At 34.4% G+C, this 21,033-nt stretch overlaps 1 protein-coding gene across 1 annotated transcript in view; it reads left to right on the forward strand.

The window, feature by feature from the left end:
- The window catches only part of LOC137650466 (CD109 antigen-like), an 87,834-nt gene that overhangs the window by 55,889 nt on the left and 10,912 nt on the right, over window positions 1–21,033 (forward strand). Inside the window, exons 19-29 of the mRNA XM_068383690.1 lie at window positions 1,736–1,917; window positions 3,206–3,370; window positions 5,649–5,780; window positions 6,301–6,469; window positions 7,087–7,351; window positions 9,272–9,455; window positions 10,005–10,165; window positions 10,515–10,648; window positions 13,011–13,249; window positions 13,922–14,083; window positions 18,923–19,119. Coding sequence (XP_068239791.1) covers window positions 1,736–1,917; window positions 3,206–3,370; window positions 5,649–5,780; window positions 6,301–6,469; window positions 7,087–7,351; window positions 9,272–9,455; window positions 10,005–10,165; window positions 10,515–10,648; window positions 13,011–13,249; window positions 13,922–14,083; window positions 18,923–19,119 — 1,990 coding nt within the window. The remainder of the gene's footprint in view (window positions 1–1,735; window positions 1,918–3,205; window positions 3,371–5,648; window positions 5,781–6,300; window positions 6,470–7,086; window positions 7,352–9,271; window positions 9,456–10,004; window positions 10,166–10,514; window positions 10,649–13,010; window positions 13,250–13,921; window positions 14,084–18,922; window positions 19,120–21,033) is intronic.

Consider the following 21,033-nt stretch of genomic DNA (forward strand, 5'->3'; position numbering starts at 1 on the left):
GGTGAGCCTTTTGGCTAAATCTATATAATTAAGTTTTTCTTTTTCATTTTTTTATTTCGTCCATTGATTTTTGTGTTTGCCAAATATGTTTTTGATTATTGCTTGAGAGTATGGCTAGTCTTTTAGACAAATCTATCTTACTTATTATTTCTTTTCCATTTTTTTGTATTTGGTCCATTAATTTTGGTATTTGCCAAATATGTTTTTGACTATTGCTTCAGAGTATGGTCAGTGTTTTGGCCAAATCTGTATTATTTAGTTTTTTCTTTTCTCTTTTTTTTATTTTGTCCATTAATTTTTGTATTTGGCAAATATGTTTTTCACTATATTGCTTAAGAGTATGGCCAGTCTTTTGGCTAAATCTATATAATTAAGTTTTTTTCTTATTCTTTTTTTATTTTGTCCACTGATATTGTTATTTGCCAAATATGTTTTTGACTATATTGCTTCAGAGTATGGTCAGTGTTTTGGCCAAATCTATATTATTTAATTTTTTTTGCCTTTTTTTATTTCGTCCATTGATTTTTCTATCTTCAAAATCTGACGTCAATTTTATTGTTTAAGAGAAAGATTCAGCACTTGAATTACAGTAGATAAACAGCTTTATACATTTTTTTGAAAAAAATTTTTATATTATTTTGTCTACATTTGCTCTCTACTGATGCACATAATTGTCAAATTCCAGTTGAATATGAATATAATTATAGTTGATGAGCTTAATGAGAGACTTTTATCAATGTAAATACATCACAACGAAGCATTTTAAATCCTCTCTCTCTCTCTCTCTCTCTCTCTCTCTCTCTCTCTCTCTCTCTCTCTCTCTCTATATATATATATATATATATATATATATATATATATATATATATATATATATATATATATATATATATATATATATGTGTGTGTGTGTGTGTGTGTGTGTGTGTGTGTGTGTGTGCAGAAGAACCACAGGGAAAATGAAAATACGGAATATACACTTAAGTCCTGACTAGTTTCGTGTTACTTCCTCAGAGGACAGTCCTCTGAGGAAGTAACACGAAACTAGTCAGGACTTAAGTGTATATTCCGTATTTTCATTTTCCCTGTGGTTCTTCTGCATCTGAGCATCACGTTTTCCTGTGATTTTTACGCATATATATATATATATATATATATATATATATATATATATATATATATATATATATATATATATATATATATATTTATATATATATATATATATATATATATATATATATATATATATATATATATATATATATATATATATTTAGATATATATATATATATATATATATATATATATATATATATATATATATATATATATATATATTTAGATATATATATATATATATATATATATATATATATATATATTTATATATATAAATATGTATATATATATACATATATATGTACATATATATATAAAAATATATATATATATATATATATATATATATATATATATATATATATACATATATATGTACATATATATATATATATATATATATTTATGTATATAAATATATATATATATATATATATATATATATATATATATATATATATATATATATATATATATACATATACACATATATACAGCCAACTTCCATTATTTCCGGTACACTTCTTGGGAATGTACCAGATACTGGAGCCAACTTTACCTCCCTCCCCTATGGCGCCCACTAAACTGTATCTATTATTAAATCCTCCTCAGGACACAGGGGATATGAGATGTTGAACCTAAAGGTTCCGAACACTCCGGCGAAATGGGTACTGAGTTCGTATGTCATTCACCCGGAGTACGGGCTGTCCGTGTTGCCGGATCTGCATTACGATTCGACGCCTCCGCTCTTGATGCGACTCGAGTGTACCAGTTTTTGCAGGAGAGGTGAACAGGTGACTATAATTATTGTTGTTGTTATTACCCCTGCCAAGGAGGATACAAAATTGAACCGATTTATTTATTTATTTATTTATTTGTCTGTGTGTCTGTGGACAGGCTTACGTCAAAACTAAGCGACAGATTTTGACAAAATTTTTACCATATTATTATTATTATTATTACTATCCAAGCTACAACCCTAGTTGGAAAAGCAAGATGCTATAAGCCCAGGGGCTCCAACAGGGAAAAATAGCCCAGTGAGGAAAGGAAATAAGGAAATAAATAAATGAAGAGAACAAATTAACAATAAATCATTCTAAAAAACAGTAACAACGTCAAAACAGACATGTCACATATAAACTATTAACAGCATCAAAAACAAATATGTCATAAATAAACTATAAAAAGACTCATGTCCGCCTGGTCAACAAAAAAGCATTTGCTCCAACTTTGAACTTTTGAAGTTCTACGTTTTCTTTAAAGCGTGAATTTGTAAGAGTATACCATGAAATTATTTCCATTTTCTTTAAAGTGTGACACAAAATAAATAAAACACATTAAATTTTGGAGATGATCCGGAACAGAATTCTAGATCCAGATTTGTATTTTTTCTCCATTTTAAAGATAACGTCTAAAACAATTGATGGATTTTGACGAAATTTCCACCATCGATAGATCATAGGCCATGAACAACTCCATAAACCTTTGGGGGAGGTCAGAATATTATTATTATTATTATCATTGCAATGTACAAAACATTGTGGGAAGACGGCATAGTTTTTATAGTATATATATGAAAGATTAATTTGCATGCTGTTATTATTTTTATACTTTTCTTGTAGTTTATTTATTTCCTTGTTTAATTTCCTTTTCCCTGTTGGAGCCCTTGGCCTTATAATATCCTGCTTTTCTAACAAGGGTTTGTAGCTTAGCAAGTAATGAACAAATCATAATGATAATGATAATAATAATAATAATAATAATAATAATAATAATAATAATAATAATAATAATAATAATAATAATGATAATAATAATTGACAGTTTATTACATTGGGTACTGGCAGCTATTTTAGCCTTCTGAAAGTGTTGTTAATGTTATAGAATAGAGGCTCACTGAGCAAAGATCTGGCAATGATTTTAGACTTCTGGAACGGTTGTAAACACAACGACAACGAAAACAACAACAATAATAAATTCGCCGATGATGACCTCGACATTGACGATTTCCTGGTACCTTTAACAACGCAACCGCTCAAGATCCCTAGACTTTACAACCGCTTTGCTTTTCTAACCCCGTAGATCTCCGTGCGCGTCCACTTGCACAATCCGACGCGGCTTTCCCTGATGGTGATGGTCATCCTGGAAGGAAATCCCGACTACCTCTTCGTCAACGTGGAAGAGGGGGCCCAAGTCCAGCATTACAACCCACGACTCACGGCGGGCGAACATCACCATCTGATCACGGTGAGAGATTGATTGGTTTGGAGTTTTCTGGCATCCTCATATAAATTGAAAGGGATTTATCAAGGGGGTTCAATCGGTTCACTGACAGCTTCTTTCCCCCTTCGATCAGGTTTTGGTGCTCTCTTCTATGGTAATTTTCTAGATTTGTGGCCTTTCTTCCCTTAGGGAACTAAAAGCGTTGTGGTGGCCGGTGTAGTAACGTCCCTGACTGGTGATTGCCAGACTTGTTAGTTCCTTTGGTTGATGCAACCTCATTATCTTTGTGAGCTAAAGATGTAGGGTTTGGAGGAGCCTGTAAGTCTATCTGCTGAATTATCAGCAGCCTCTGCCTGGTCCTCCTTGGTCCTAGCTTGGGTGGAGAGGGGGCTTCTCCGCTAATCATGTATATATATATGGTCAGTGTCTATAGCATGGTCTTGTCCTGCTTGATAGGGAAATGCCACTGTCCCTTGCCTCTGATACCATATGATCAGGCCCCTATCCACCAGGGAGGGCCAGGCAATGGCTGCTGATGATTCAGCAGATAGATCTAGAGCCCCCCCAAAAAAATCCCCCATCCTTAGCTCACAAAGATGGTGAGGTTGCAGCGACCAAAGGAACTAACGAGTTTGAGCGGGACTCAAACCCCAATCTGGCATCACTAGGCAAGGACGCTGCCATCAGGCCACTACGACCCTAAAAATACAGTAATGATAAGATATCCCCAAAATAAAGAAGAGGATAAAGAATGGTTTGTTTTTATATCAATTGTGAGATTCAAGCAATTCCGAAATTAACAGATCAGCCATTAAGAATTAGCTCTTAAATGTCTCAACAGTTTCGAAATGAATATTCATTGTCTATTTTCGTCCTCATATTTTCTCTTCTCGATGAAAGCTGAGCTCTTAAATGTCTCAACAGTTTCGAAATGAATATTCATTGTCTATTTTCGTCCTCATATTTTCTCTTCTCGATGAAAGCTGAGCTCTTAAATGTCTCAACAGTTTCGAAATGAATATTCATTGTCTATTTTCGTCCTCATATTTTCTCTTCTCGATGAAAGCTGAGCTCTTAAATGTCTCAACAGTTTCGAAATGAATATTCATTGTCTATTTTCGTCCTCATATTTTCTCTTCTCGATGAAAGCTGAGCTCTTAAATGTCTCAACGGTTTCGAAATAAATATTCATTGCCTATTTTTGTCCTTATATTTTCTCTTCTCGATGAAAGCTGAGCTCTTAAATGTCTTAACAGTTTCAAAATAAATATTCATTGTCTATTTTCGTGCTTATATTTTCTCTTCCAGACGAAAGCTAAGCTCTTCAATGTCTCAACAGTTTCGAAATAAATGCTCATTGTCTATTTTCGTCCTTATATTTTCTCTTCTCGATGAAAGCTGAGCTCTTAAATGTCTCAACAGTTTCGAAATAAATGCTCATTGTCTATTTTCGTCCTTATATTTTCTCTTCTCGATGAAAGCTGAGCTCTTAAATGTATGAACAGTTTTGGGATAGATATTCATTGTCTATTTTTGTCCTTATATTTTCTCGTCTAGATGAAAGCTGAGCCCTTAGATATCTCAACAGTTTCAAAATAAATGCTAATTATCTATTTTCGTCCTTATATTTTTTCTTCTAGACGAAATTGAGCTCTTAAATATCTCAACAGTTTCAAAATAAATGCTAATTATCTATTTTCGTCCTTATATTTTCTCTTGCAGACGAAAGCTGAGCTTTTAAATGTCTCAACAGTTTCAAAATAAGTTCTTATTGTCTATTTTCGTCCTTATATTTTCTCTTCTTGATGAAAGCTGAGCTCTTAAATGTATCAACAGTTTTGAAATAAATGCTCAATTTCTATTTTCGTCCTTATATTTTCTCTTGCAGATGAAAGCTGAGCTTTTAAATGTCTCAACAGTTTCAAAATAAGTTCTTATTGTCTATTTTCGTCCTTATATTTTCTCTTCTTGATGAAAGCTGAGCTCTTAGATGTCTCAACAGTTTTGAAATAAATGTTCATTGTCTATTTTCGTCCTTACATTTTCTTTTCTAGACGAAAGCTGAGATCTTAAATGTCTCAACAGTTTCAAAATAAATGCTCCTTGTCTATTTTCGTCCTTATATTTTCTCTTGCAGACGAAAGCTGAGCTTTTAAATGTCTCAACAGTTTAAAAATTAGTTCTTATTGTCTATTTTCGTCCTGATATTTTCTCTTCTAGATGAAAGCTGAGATCTTAAATGTCTCCACAGTTTCAAAATAAATATTCTTTTTCTATTTTCGTCCTTATATTTATCTTCTAGATGAAAGCTGGGGAGTATCAAGAGGTCATGCTGCCCTTAGCAATCGTCAAGCAGTCGGGGACGGTGATCGTGACAGTACACACCCTGGCCCAAGTTGGAATGAACTCGCAGCAAGTCAAGGTTGAAGTTCTGGTACGTCCTTCTTATACCTTCGTTGGAACTTTAGCAAATTATTATTATTATTATTATTATTATTATTATTATTATTACTACTACTAGCCAAGCTAACCCCTAATTGAAAAAGAAGGATGCTACAAGCTCAAGAGCTCCAACAGGGAAAATAGCCCAGCGAGGAAAGTATACAAGAAAACATAGAATAGTGTGCCTGAGTGTACCCTCGAGCAAGGTGTAGTTTTATGCATTTCAAGTTGTTGTGGCCTCATAGGTAACGTCTCTTCCTGGTGTTTGCCAGGCAGGTTGGGGGAGGCTGTAGATCTATCTGTTAATTCAACATCAGCCATTACCTGGTCCTCCCTGGTCCTAGCTTAAGTGGAGAGGGGCTTGGTCGCTGATTATATGTAATATGGTCAGTCTCTAGGGCATTGTCCTTCTTACCAGGGCAATGTCACTGTCCCTTGCCTCTACCATTCATGAGTGGCCTTTAAACCTTTAAACGTGAATGCTAACGCAAAGTAATCGTGTCTCTTTCCAGCCAGAGGGAGCCCCCGTGCGCAAACACACATCTGTGTTACTGGATTTGAAGAATCGAGCCACTGTTTACGAATTCCTCGACCTTCCCGTAGACGAGAGCCCTGAGATCAGCAAAAGTCTTTCAAGAAGATACGTTTACGGCTCTCCAAGAGCGCGCGTCGCCGTTTCTGGTAAGCGATCGTTGATGTTCAGTCATTATTCCTTTTTTTTTTTTTTTTTTTTTTCGCTGTCAGGTTTAACGTTTATGATGATACTCCACTTATGTCATGATTAGACAAAAACGTTATATTTACTCTACTTTTGGCCTGATTAGACAAAAACGTTTTTATACTCTACTTATGTCCTGATTAGACAAAAACGTGTTTTACTCTACTTATGTCCTGATTAGACAAAAACGTTTATTACTCTACCGATGTCCTGATTAGACCAAAACATTTTTTTACTCTACTTGTGTCCTGATTAGACAAAAAAGTTTTTTACTCTACCGATGTCCTGATTAGACCAAAACATTTTTTACTCTACCGATGTCCTGATTAGAACAAAACATTTTTTACTCTACTTATGCCCTGATCAGACAAAAACAATTTTTACTCTACTTATGTCCTGATTAGACAAAAACGTTTTTTACTCTACTTACGGCCTGATTAGACAAAAAAAAAAGTTCTACTGTCATTCCAATAACATACAATAAACTTTTGACGAAAAGCCTCCATATTAAATTTTTTTTTTTTTTTTTTTTTTTTTTTTTTTTTTTTTTTTTGTCTCACCGATGACTTTCTCAAAACAGGCGACGTGTTTGGCCCGATCCCCAAAGACCTCGTCATGACCGGCATCAGATCCTTCAACGGACTGGACTTGAAGAGCAATGATGGCTACGCCTTCAATTTCGGTTCCACCCTGTGGGCGCTGCACTACCTCCGCCTCACGAACCAGCTGAACATCTCGGAGGCCCAGGAGGCTTTTAACCACCTCAATGTCGAGTTGGCGACTGTGCTGAAGAGGAGAGAGGGCGGAGCTTTCAAGATGTGGGATGCATCCAGGAAGTCTGTCTGGTAGGTTAGGGTACCTTTTTCTATTATTATTATTATTATTATTATTATTATTATTATTATTATTATTATTATTATTATTATTATTATTATTATTATAATAAATGAAGGAATGAATTTATTGTATCATCATCATCTCCTTTCATCATCCTCATCATCATCATCATCTTATTATTATTATTATTATTATTATTATTATTATTATTATTATTGTTGTTGTTGTTGTTGTTGTTATCATCATCATCATCATTATTATTATTATTATTATTATTATTATTATTATTATTATTATTACTACCCCCGCCAACGAAGTTGGAAGGAGGTTAAGTTTTTGCCCCTGTTTGTGTGTTTACATGTGTGTCTGTGTGTGTTTGATTGTGAACAGCTTCCTGGCCACTATTTTAATCGTAGAGTAATGAAACTTGCAGGGATTAACTGTTATGTAATAAGCTGGAAATGATTGTATTTTAAAGGTCAATGTCAAGGTCACGGTCAAGCAAAATGTCCAATTCCCGTAATCAGACATCGTTGTCACAGAGACTTCAAACTTGGTTCACATTTGAGTGTATGAAAATCCACGCCAATTGATACATGTCAAGGTCAGAGGTCAAGATCGAGAAATAACCTGCCGCGGCGGAGGTCTGCGCTTTACTGAGTCCCCCTCTAGTCAATATTATTATTACCTCCGGGAGGTTATGTTTTCCCCCGTTTGTTTGTTTGTTTGTTTGTTTGTGAACAGCTTCCTGGCCACAATTGTATTCATAGAGTAGTGAAACTTTTAGGGATTAATTCTTATGTTGAGACGTGGAAGTGATTCAATTCTGAAAGTCCTAGGTCAAAGGTTAAGGTCAAGGTTGAGCAAAAGGTCGACCGAATTAACCCTAACCTCGAGAAATAAGCTGCCGTGGCGGAGGTATGCTCTCTACTTAGTGCCTTATCCAAGCTGCAACCCTTTATGGAAAACCAGAAGGCAACAAGTTCGAGGGCCCAACCCTGAACTTGAATAAATCTATACAGAGTATTATTATTATTATTATTATTATTATTATTATTATTATTATTATTATTATTATTATTATTACTTGCTAAGCTACAACCGTAGTTGGAAAAGTACAATGCTATAATCCCGAGGGCAACAACAGGGAAAATAGCCCATTGAGGACAGGTAATAAGGAAATACGTAAACTAGAAGAGAGTAATTAACAATTAAAAAAAAATATTTTATGAAAAGTAACAACATTAAAATAGATATTTCATATATAAACTATAAATGCTTTAAAAACAAGAGGAAGATCATTAAGATAGACTAGTGTACCCTCAAGCAAGAGAACTCTATCCCAAGACAGTGAGCTTTAATTAATTTTATTAAAATGATATTAAATGGTATGATTGATTAATTTGTATTATAAAGCGCTGAATTTAATGTTGTTACTATTCTTATATTTTATTTTGATTGCTCATTACTTCTCTAGTAGTTTATTTATTTTCTTATTTCCTTTCCTCACTGGGCTATTTTTCCCTGTTGGAGCCCTTGGGATTATAGCATCTTTTTTTCCAGCTATGGTTGTAGCTTAGCAGGAAATAATAATAATAATAATAATAATAATAATAATAATAATAATAATGTTAAAAATAAAAATAATAATGATGATAATGATAATAATAATAATAATAAAAATGATAATGATAATAATAAGAGTAATAATAACAACAACAACAACAACAACAACAACAATAATGATAATAATAATGATAATGATAATAATAATAATAATAATAATAGTAATAATAATAATAATAATAATGATAATAATAATAATAATAATAATAATGATGATAATAATAGTAACTAACAACAACAACAACAACAACAATAATAATAATGATAATAATAATAATAATAACAGGCCTACATTTTGACAGGATGACCTCATGGATCCTGAGTCTGCTCCTCTCTGCCCAACTCGAAGACTGGGAGAACTTGATCTTCGTGGATCCGAAGGTCATTCGGGAGGGCGTGGCCTTCCTCGTCGAACACCAAAGACGCGACGGGAGTTTCGAGGAGCCCTCCTCCAACGGCACTCACGACTACAAGATGAGTTTCAAGGTAAAATCCCCTTACGAGTGCAGCTCTTCTAGGAGAAGGATACTCTGAAATGTAACCGTTGTTTTCTAGTCTTGGGTAGTGCCATAGCCTCTGTACCGTGGTCTTCCACTCTCTTGAGTTAGGGTTCTTTTGCTTGAGGGTACACTCGAGCACGCTATTCTATCTTATTTATTTTCCTCTTGTTTTGTTAAAGTTTTTTTATATTATATATAGGAAATATTTGTTTTAATGATGTTCCTGTTCTTAAAATATTTTATTTTTTTTCCTTTTATTCCTTTCCTCATTGGCTTATTTTCCTTGTTGGAGCCCCTGGGCTTATAGCATCCTGCTTTTCCAGCTAGGGTTGTAGCCTAGCAAATAATGAAAATAATAATAATGCCCAAGGTATTATCAAGATCATGCAACGTCCATAATAACAATCTCTTAAAACCAAATAACTGAATCCCCAGATTCGAAAATGACCCTTTTTATCACCATTTTTATTTCATCCCTTTCCAATCTTCCAAGGAGTACCTAATCCCTCAAGAACATTCTCCTTTTTCGGTGCAGGGGCAGATAGCTCGCGAGGAAGGGCACGGCGTCGAAGAAGGAGAGGAGCCGACCTTGGTCGCCCTGACGGCTCTCGTGACGACCGTCCTGTTCGAAGCCCTTGGCAGCGTCGAGGGAAATCTCCACAGAAAGGCCGTCAGTGCTCGCTTAAGGGCAACGCAGTGAGTGTCTTCTCTCTCTCTCTCTCTCTCTCTCTCTCTCTCTCTCTCTCTCTCTCTCTCTCTCTCTCTCTCTCTCTCTCTCAGTTGAAAGGTGTATGTGAATATACCTACCGAATGTATATATATATATATATATATATATATATATATATATATATATATATATATATATATATATATATATATATATATATATATATACATAAATGTACATATAGGTATAAATATATATGTATACATACACTGTGCATATGCATAAATGTAAATGATACTAATAATAATAATGATAATAATAATAATTCATAATTCATTCATACTTGAAAAAAATAATAATTGTGGTTTCATTCAGTTTCCTGGAACGCCAAGTAGACGAACTATGGGACCCTTACGACCTAGCCATCACCACCTACGCTCTTCACGTCGTTGGAAGCACTGAAAAGGAAGTGGCAATTACGAAACTCGAATCGTATGCCAAAGTGACCGGTGAGTGTTCGAGTCTCATTTGAAAATCAAAAGTTCTCTCGATTAAGATCGGTGAAGAGTGTAGCGTATAAAGTCAAACATTGTTCTCTAGTCTTAGGTAATGCCATAGCCTCTGTACCATGGTCTACCACTGTCTTGAGGTTGAGGTCTCTTGCTTGAGGGTACACTCATGCCCACTATTCTATCTTACTTCTTTTAATCTTGCTTTGTTATAGGATTTATAGTTTATATAGAAAATATTTATTTTAATGTTGTTCTTTTAAAATATTTAATCTTTCCCTGTTTCCTTCCCTCACTGGGCTATTTTCCCTGTTGGAGCACCTGGGCTTATAGCATACTGCTTCTCCAACTAGGGTTGTAGCTTGGCAATTAATAATAATAATAATAATAATAATATACTAAACTCTTCTGGAGAAGGACACTCCAGAATCAAGCCGCTGTTCTCTAGTCTTGGGTAGTGCCATAGCCTCTGTACCATGGTATTCATCTGTCTTGGGGTAGAGCTCTCTAGTTTGAGGGTACACTCGGGCATACTTTTCTATATATTTTTTTCCTCTTGTTATTTTGAAGTTTTTATAATTAATATATGAAAAAATTATTTTAATGTTACTGTTCTTGAAATATTTTTATTTCGTTTGTTCATTGCGTTTCTTGCTGCTTATTTATTTCCTTATTTTCTTTCCTCACTGGGCTACTTTCTCTGTTGGAACCTTTAGGCTTATAGCATCTTGCTTTTCCAACTAGGGTTGTTGCTTAGCAAGCAATAATAATAATAATAATAATAATAATAATAATAATAATAATAATAATAATAATAATCTGTGCTTGGGGTACGTTATATAAACTTACCAGCCAATCTAACCTAGCCTGAGCGGAAGCCTGACCTAACTTATTATTATTATTATTATTATTATTATTATTATTATCATCATCATTATTATTATTATTAATATTATTATTATTGTTGTTGTTGTTGTGGTTATTATTATTATTATTATTATTATTATTATTATTATTATTATTATTATTATTATTATTATTATTATTATTAGCCAAGCTACAACCCCAATTGGAAAAGCAAGATGCTATAAGCCCAAGGGCTCCAATAGGGAAAAATAGCCCAGTGAGGAAAGGAAATAAGGAAATAGATAAATGATGAGAACAAGTTAACAATAAATCATTCTAAAACATTAACAACGTCAGAACAGATATGTCCTATATAAACTATTAACAACGTCAAAAACAGATATGTCATATATAAACTATAAAAAAACTCATGTCAGCCTGGTCAACATAAAAACATGATGTCTTATGGTAAAGTTAATGAACTAGTTTAACAAAAGTGGTGTCTTGTATCATGCAAGATTATTATTATTATTATCATTATTATTATTATAACTTGCTAAGCTACAACCCCAGTTGGAAAAGCAGGATGCTATAAGCCCGAGGGGCTCCAACAGGGAAAATAGCTCAGTGAGGAAAGGAAACAAAGAAAATGAAATATTTAAGGAACAATAACAATATTGAAATAAATATAACGTATAAAAACTACAAAAACTTGAACAAAACACGATGAAGAGAAATAAGATAGAATAGTGTGCCTGAATGTACCCTCAAGCAAGAGAACTCTAACCCAAGACAGTGGAAAACCTTGGTACAGAGGCTAGGGCACTACCCGAGACTACAGAACAGTGGCTTAATTCTGGAGTGCCCTTCTCCTAGAAGAGCTGCTTACCATAGCTAAAGAGTCTTTTTATAGTTTATATATGAAGTCTCTGTTTTAATGTTGTTAATGTTTTTAAAATATTTTATTTTAATTGTTCATTACTCTTTATATCATTTATATATTTCCTTATTTCCTGTCCTCAATGGGATATTTTTCCCTGTTGGAGCCCTTGGGCTTATAGCACCTTGCTTTTACAACTAGGGTTGCAGCTTAGCTAATAATAATAATAATAATAATAATAATTGATAAACTAATGAATTCTGCTTTGTTTTAACCCCTTATAAAATTCCGCAATTTCTTTATTATAAAATTCTGCACTTTGTTTATTATAATATTACGCACTCTATTATAAAATTCCGCACTCACTTTGTTATAAAATCCTGGACTTTCTTTATTATAAAATTCCGGACTTTCTTTATTATAAAATTCCGCACTTTCTTTATTATAAAATTCCGCACCCATTTTATTATAAAATCCTGGACTTTCTTTATTATAAAATTCCGCACTCACTTTATTATAAAATCCTGGACTTTCTTTATTATAAAATTCCGCACTTTCTTTATTATAAAATTCCGCACTCACTTTATTATAAAATCCTGGACTTTCTTTATTATAAAATTCCGCACTTTCTTCCAGGCAGCATGACCCACTGGTCACGAACAGCGATTGCATCCAACGAGCGCCAACGCGAAAACAGCCAGAGGACATTTCTCCTGCCGAAGGAACCTCAGGAGTGGGACTCCTACGCCGTGGAGGCGACGAGCTACGCCCTCCTGGTGTTCCTGAAGCGGGAGGGCGTCACGGCTCGAGCGGAATCCATAATGGAGTGGCTCGTCTCCGTCAGGAATTGGGACCACGGCTATTCTTCGACCATCGTAAGTGACATCCCACTAGTTTGTTGGTTGTCATATGTTCTGCTTGGAATATTGACCCCCGCCAGCGTAGTTGGAAGGAGGTTATGTTTTTGCCCCTGGTTGTTGCTTCAAAGTTGCAGAAAATGTATTTATGTTGAGCTGGCTGACATGTCTTTTTTTATAGTTTATATATGACATATCTGTTACTGTTGCTGATGTTGTTACTGTTTTTGAAATATTCTATTGTTAATTTTTTCTCATATTGTTTATTTATTTCCTCATTTATTTTCCTCACTGGGCTATTTTTCCTTATTGAAGACCTTGGATTTATAGCATCTTGCTTTTCCAAATAGCGTTGTAGCTTAGCTAATAATAATAATAATAATAATAATAATAATAATAATAATAATAATAATCCATAGTAAATTGTATCATCATCATCATCATCATATTATTATTATTATTATTATTATTATTATTATTAGCTAAGATACAATCTTTGTTGAAAGAGCGGGATGCTATAACCACAAGGCCTCCAACAGGGAAAAATAGCCCAATGAGCAAAGGAAACAAGGAAGTAAATAAACAATATGAGAAATAACGAACAATTAAAATAAAATATTTTTTAAAAAGCAACAACATCAAAACGGGCATTTCATATATAAACTACCTAAAGTATTTCTTCCCCCACAGGATACAATTATGGCCTTTCGAGCTGTATCCGAATACAGCTACAGGGCCAGACTGAGAAGCATTACTAACGTCCGCGTTCAGGTGGAATCCACTTCGACGCCCGGCTCGAGGAGGCAACTGGTCATTTCGAACCACTCTCTGACTGCTATGAACTCTATACCGGTAAGGTTATGTTCTCCATCCCGGTAAATATGAACACTTTGTTTTATTATTTATTACTTCCGTCAACGAAGTTGGAAGGAGGTTATGTTTTACCCCCTGTTTGTGTGTGTGTGTGTGTTTGTTTGTGAACAGCTTCCTGGCCACAATTTTAATCGTAGAGTAATGAAACTTGCAGGGATTAACTGTTATGTAAAAAGCTGGAAATGATTAAAATTTGGAAGTTCAAGGTCAAAGGTCAAGGTTACGGTCAAGTAAAATGTCCAATTCACGTAATCAGCCATAAGTTTGGACCTCGTTGTCACAGAGACGTCAAACTTGGTTCAAATTTGAGTGTATAAAAATCCCCGCCAATTGATACATGTTAAGGTCAAGGTCGAGAAATAAGCTGCCGCGGCGGAGGTCTGCGCTCTACAGAGTGCCCCTCTAGTTGTCAATGTAAGTGATCCAATTTTGACAGTCTTAGGGTAGAGGGTTAGGGGTAGCCTATAGGTCCACCCTGCTGAGTCATCAGCAGCCATTGCCTGGCCTTCCCTGGTCCTAGCTTGGGTGAAGAGGGTGCTTTGGCGCTGATCATGTGGATATATGGTCAGTCTCTAGGGCATTGTCCTGCCAGTTAGGAAATTGTCACGGTTCCTTACCTCTGTTATTCATGAGAGATATCTAAACCTTTAAGCAGCAGGCTTTCCCCAGTTTGTATTTGGGGGCTGAATGGTCTCATAGGCCCCTGTGCCGGGCTATCTAGCCCAAAATCATAAATGAAATGCGATGTATTATTATTATTATCATTATTATTTGTAGGTAGTAGGTTGGCCAGGGCACCAGGCACCCATTGAGATACTACCGCTAGAGAGTTATTGGGTCTTTTGACTGGCCTGACAGTACTACATTGGATCCTTCTCTCTAGTTACGGTTCACTTTCCCTTTGCTTACACATACACCGAATAGTCTTTACATACACCTGACAACATTGAGATTATCAAACTATTCTTCTTCACCCAAAAGGGGTTAACTACTGTACTGTTATAGTCCAGTGGCTACTTTCCTCATGGTAAGGGTATAAGAGACTCTTAAGCTATGGTAACCAGCTATTCTAGGAGAAGGACACTCCAAAATCAAACCATTGTAATCAAGTCTTGGGTAGTACCATAGCCTCTGTACCATGGCCTTCCACTGTCTTGGGTTAGAGTTCTCTTGCTTGAGGGTACACTCGAGCACACTGTTCTATCTTATTTCTCTTCCTCTTTTTTGTTAAAGTTTTCATAGTCTAAATAGGAAATATTTAAATGTTACTATTCTTAAAATGTTTAATTTTTCCTTGTTTCCTTTCCTCACTGGGCTATTTTCCCTGTTGGAGCCCCTGGGCTTGTAGCATCTTGCTTTTCCCACTAGGATTGTAGTTTAGCAAGTAATAATAATAATAATAATAATAATAATAATAATAATAATAATAATAATAATAATAATAATAATAATAATAATAATATTAATATTGTTATTATTATTATTATTATCATTATTATTATTATTATTATTATTATTATTATTATTATTATTATTATTATTATTCACTGTGACTGTATCACAGCAATTTCTTGTCTTATCACCTCCTCAAATAGTCGAAGACTTTTATCAGCTGTCAGTTCTTATGCTGTTGACTTTGATTTATTATTCAGAATATCGTTAAGTCACGTGACTTTTCATATCCACCGAATATTAATGGAATTATGCAAGAGAATTTGCCGTCCTTATCTGCTTGATATGGACAGTGCATATTGATAAGAATGTCCTTCCTTTTCTTTTGTATTTATGCAAGGAAGGTGTTTTTTTATCGGAGTTCTTATCAGTGTACTTGATGAATTATGTGGATGTGTAAGATGACTACCACTTATGTTAAGACTCGTCACTGATAACAATACGGGCAGATAGCTATTGCATTGTATTTACTTGAGAAGAAGAAGATGAAGAAGACAATGGCGTACCCAAGGGGGGTTGCCAGGGGGGCTGGCAGTCTTCCCCCCTCCCCCCCCCCCCTCCCCGATAAGGGTCTTCTTGTCCCCCTCACAGAATTTAAAGTTTTCATGTCTTTTTTTTTAATATCTCTACTGAAATGATTGTGTGATCAAAGCCTGTAAGTTATACAGAGCTCTCAACCCTTATATCTACATGCGTTATTCAATAAACACTAAATGGAGTCAGAAACCGTACAATAATTTACACTTATTTGTTACTAATTAAATAAAAAACGGTAAATTTGGATATGGTCGTAGGGAAATAACACATGTAAGACAGTGCTGCTGAAAATTGTACAATTGAAACTTGAATCCTATTGCAAATTATATGGATATGTTACTACTAGTGAAACTTGGAAGACGAAATTAATAGCGGAGGAATACGAATGTGTTAGGTAACAAATCTTATGCTCCCAACTCCACTATCCAATTTCGTCATTTACTTAAATAAATAGTCTTGATTGGAAGTGGCTATTCCTATTAAAACAGTTCATCATACTTCAAGCAGAAAACAGACACTGCATCAAAACTGTCGGTGAAATCATGTTACTGCAAAACAAGATATTGCACAAAGAGGGCATAGGGAATATGACGAAAGTATGAATAGGGGTAATTTGTTCTTTTTTACACAGAAATACGTCAGCTTCAGGGATAATTTTACTAAGTGAAGAAGTACAACGATGTAAAATTATCACTGAAGCTGACTTGTATTTCTGTGTGAAAAAGTGACAAAAACTGTGCAGTTGCATTGTATTTCTACTGTTTTGTAAGATGTGTAGGCCTACTGGAACGTAGTAATAAATGAGTTGTGCTTTTGCAACTAAATTCAGTATAGTGTTATTACTGCACTATCATCATGCTGAATTCAGATTTGTTCTCGAAACTGAAACTCAAAGTACAACAGAGAAGAATTAAAGTTCAAACTGCATAGTTTTATGTCCAGGGATGACCATATGATTATCCCCCCCCCCCTAGAAAATCATGAACCTTTAATGGGGCTGAACTTGAGCCTTCCAACTGGTACATCTGATTTTCATGTTTAAGGTCAAAATGACTATTCTGGAGGCTCAGAATGCATCTCAGACAGAATCAGAACTGCTGGCTTACAGACCCCCTGCCGTAGGGCATCGGCCCTTTGGACCTCGCATAGTGCTGCCCTCTTCAAATATGACCTTGCCCCATGCTTCCCCCCCCCCCCCACCTCTGAGACACCCCTGGCTATGCCACTGGAAGAAGAAAAAGAAGTAAATGAGGAACCGTATCATATACAGTAGTATACGTTAGTATATATCATTTACTCGTTTTCTTCGATGTCAAAGTGATTAGCTTCGTTTTCTATGTAGTTATTTATATGATATACATAAATATATTTTTATCGCGTATTCACCATTATCAGTCCTCTGTGGCAATCTTTTATCTCTCTGTATCTTCTATATTTTCTTGATAATTTTTTTATAAGTTTTGTATGCCCAATTTGACATCGTCCAAACAATTTTGGACGATATTAGAACGCCCCCAAATAATTTGTACTTTTTCTTGTTTCTTAAATATTCTTCATATTAGAAAAAAGTCAGTTATTATTATTATTATTATTATTATTATTATTATTATTATTATTATTATTATTATTATTATTATTATTATTATTATTATTATTATTACCAGCTAAGCTACAGCCCTAGTTTTAAAAGCAAGATGTTATAAGCTCAAGGGCTCCAACAGGGAAAAATAGCCCTGTGAAGATAGGAAATAAGTAAAGGATATAAGAAATGATGAAAAATCAAAATCATTTTATGAAAACGTAACCATAGAATATATCCAAATATTTCCTATTATTATTATTATTATTATTATTATTATTATTATTATTATCATTATTATTATTATTATTATTATTATTATTATTATTATTATTATTATTACCAGCTAAGCTACAGCCCTAGTTTGAAAAGCAAGATGCTATAAGCTCAAGGGCTCCAACAGGGAAAAATAGCCCAGTAAGGAAAGGAAATAAGGAAATGAATAATAGATATGAGAAATAATGAAGAATTAAATCAACTATAAAAAGACTTATGTTCAACATAAAAAATTTGTTTTAAATATTTCTCATTTAATTTGTGGATCAAATTTTTATTACCAACCTGAAAAACTTTACAATAATTTTCTTATTTATAGAAACATTAAAATAAAAATGAACAATTGATAGACAGAAAGATGAGTCAAATTTCCATAATTATTGAGGAACTAATCATTATTATTATTATTATTATTATTATTATTATTATTATTATTATTATTATTATTATTATTATTATTATTATTATTATTATTATTAACTCTGCCAACGAAGTTGGATGGAGATTATGTATTAACCCCTGTTTGCGTGCGCGTGTGTGTGTGTGTGAACAGCTTCCTGTTACAATTTTAATTATAGATTAATGAAATTTGCAAGGATTTACTCTTATGTAAAAAGTTAAAAATTATTAGATTTTAGAAGGTCACGGTCAAGCAAATATGTCCAATTCACGTAATCAGCCATACGTCCAGACATCGTTGTCACAGAGACTTCAAACTTGGTTCATATTTGAGTGTATGAAAATGCACGCCAATTAATACTCGTTAAGGTCAAAGGTCAAGGTCGAGAAATAAGCTGCTGCGGCGGAGGTCTGCGTTCTACTGAGTGCCCCTCTAGTTATTATTATTATTATTATTATCATTATTATTATTATTTGGTTAATTTTTCAGTATATAAATATAGATAAAAAAACGTGATTGAAATCGAGAGAATACGATATAAACAAAACTCACCAAAATGGTTTCTTTCAAACAGATAGACCGTCCTTGGGGCCATGTTTACCTTTTGGCGCAGGGCTCGGGACAAGCAATAGCCCAGTTAGAAACCAGCTGGGGGGTTGATCTCCCAGAGTTCTTGTTAAAGCCTCCAAGGACGTACTTCAGTCTAATGGTGAAGGAGGACTACCTGTTTCCAAGGAATAAGACCCATATAAGGACATCCATATGTGCAAGGTAGGACTAGCTATGGGATTTTTTAGTTATTATTATTATTATTATTATTATTATTATTACTACGAGTAGTAGTAGTAGTAGTAGTAGCTAAGCTAACGTTTCCCATGCAATTTTCCCTACATGTTCAAACCATCAATTTACTAGACTTACAATTCAATGGAACTCATCATATGCCACCTTTTTCCTCTTAGTTGCTTTCATTATTATTATTATTATTATTATTATTATTATTATTATTATTATTATTATTATTATTATTAGCTAAACTACAACCTTAGTTGGAAAAGAAAGATGCTATAAGCCCAAGGGCTCCAACAGGGAAAAATAGCCCACTATAGAAAGGAACTAAGGAAATAAATAAACGATATAAGAAGCAATGAATAATTAAAATCAAATATTTTCAAAATATTAACAACTTTAAAATGGCAGAGGCAAGGGAGAGTAACATTGCCAGAGCAAGCAGGACAATGCCCTAGAGACCAACCATATATACTTATGATTAGTGTCCAAGCCCCTTCTTCATCGAAGCTAGGATTAGGGAGGGCCAGGTAATGGCTGCTGATGACTCGGCAGGTAGACCTATAGGCTCCCCAAAAACCCCTCATCCTTAGCTCACAAGGATGGTGAGGTTGTAGCCATTAAAGGAACTAACTAGCTTAAGCGGGACTCGAACCCCAGTCAGGCCATCACAAGTCAGGGACGTCACCAAATAGGCCACCACAAGCCTACAGTTTAAAGGGCATTGGAAACAAACATTATAGAATTATGTTTTGGAAGAAATGCTTGAAATTGTAGTTAATTAAACTTTCACTAGTTGGTTTATATCCAATGTATCTCGATGAATCATTTTTTCAAACCACAATAAAAAAGAAAAAAAAATTGTTTTAAAACCTTCGTACAAAAGCCATTCAAATTTTTTTTTCTACAATCTAACTCAGTACAGAATAGTACTATTCTAAAACTATTGAATATAGTACAAATGTACAATACAAAAAATTATATATATGTAATTGTATCCTTAAGATTGAATGCAATCTGTCCTGTTCCATAGTCAAGGGGTCAGTTATCCTATAAAGGATTATTTAAAATATTCTTCCATTTGATCAGACTGAAGGTATTTATATGAATGTATAACTTAACATGTGTCTTCATTAAGTGGCTATCAATAACGTAATTATATAATAAAGATGATGTTACATTTGACACAACTGTTATCATATCATCATCATCTCCTCCTACGCCCATTGACGCAAAGGGCCTCGGTTAGATTTTGCCAGTCGTCTCTATTATGAGCTTTTAAATCAACTATACTTCACCATTCATCGTCTACTTTGCGCTTCATAGTCCTCAGCCATGTAGGCCTGGGTCTTCCAACTCTTCTTGTGCCTTGTGGAGTCCAGTTGAAAGTTTGGTGAACTAATCTCTCTTGGGGAGTGCGAAGAGCATGCCCAAACCATTTCATATTCCTCAGCCTTGTAGGCCTAGGTCTTCCAACTCTTCTAGTGCTTTGTGGAGTCCAGTTGAAAGTTTAGTGAACTAATCTCTCTTGGGGAGTGCGAAGAGCGTGCTCAAACCATCTCCATCTACCTCTCACCATGATCTCATGTACAATTGGCACTCGAGTAATCTCTCTCATAGTTTCATTTCTAATCCTGTCCTGCCATTTAAAAAACAGCTATCATATCACTGAGGGTATGACATAAACTGCTATTTTCACCATCAAGTTACTATACTCAATTTCTTTTAGTGAGGTGCATCTGCATCAACTAGCAGCGGTGCCCTTTTAGCTCGGAAAAGTTACCTGTGCGCTGATTGGTTAGAATTATCTTGTCCAACCAATCAGGGCTCGGGAAACTTTTCCAAGCTAAAAGGGCACCGCTGCGAATCGGTGCAAATCTGCCTCGCTGAAAAAAA

Source organism: Palaemon carinicauda, chromosome 12 (genome assembly GCF_036898095.1).
Source record: "Palaemon carinicauda isolate YSFRI2023 chromosome 12, ASM3689809v2, whole genome shotgun sequence".
Lineage (NCBI taxonomy): Eukaryota > Metazoa > Arthropoda > Malacostraca > Decapoda > Palaemonidae > Palaemon > Palaemon carinicauda.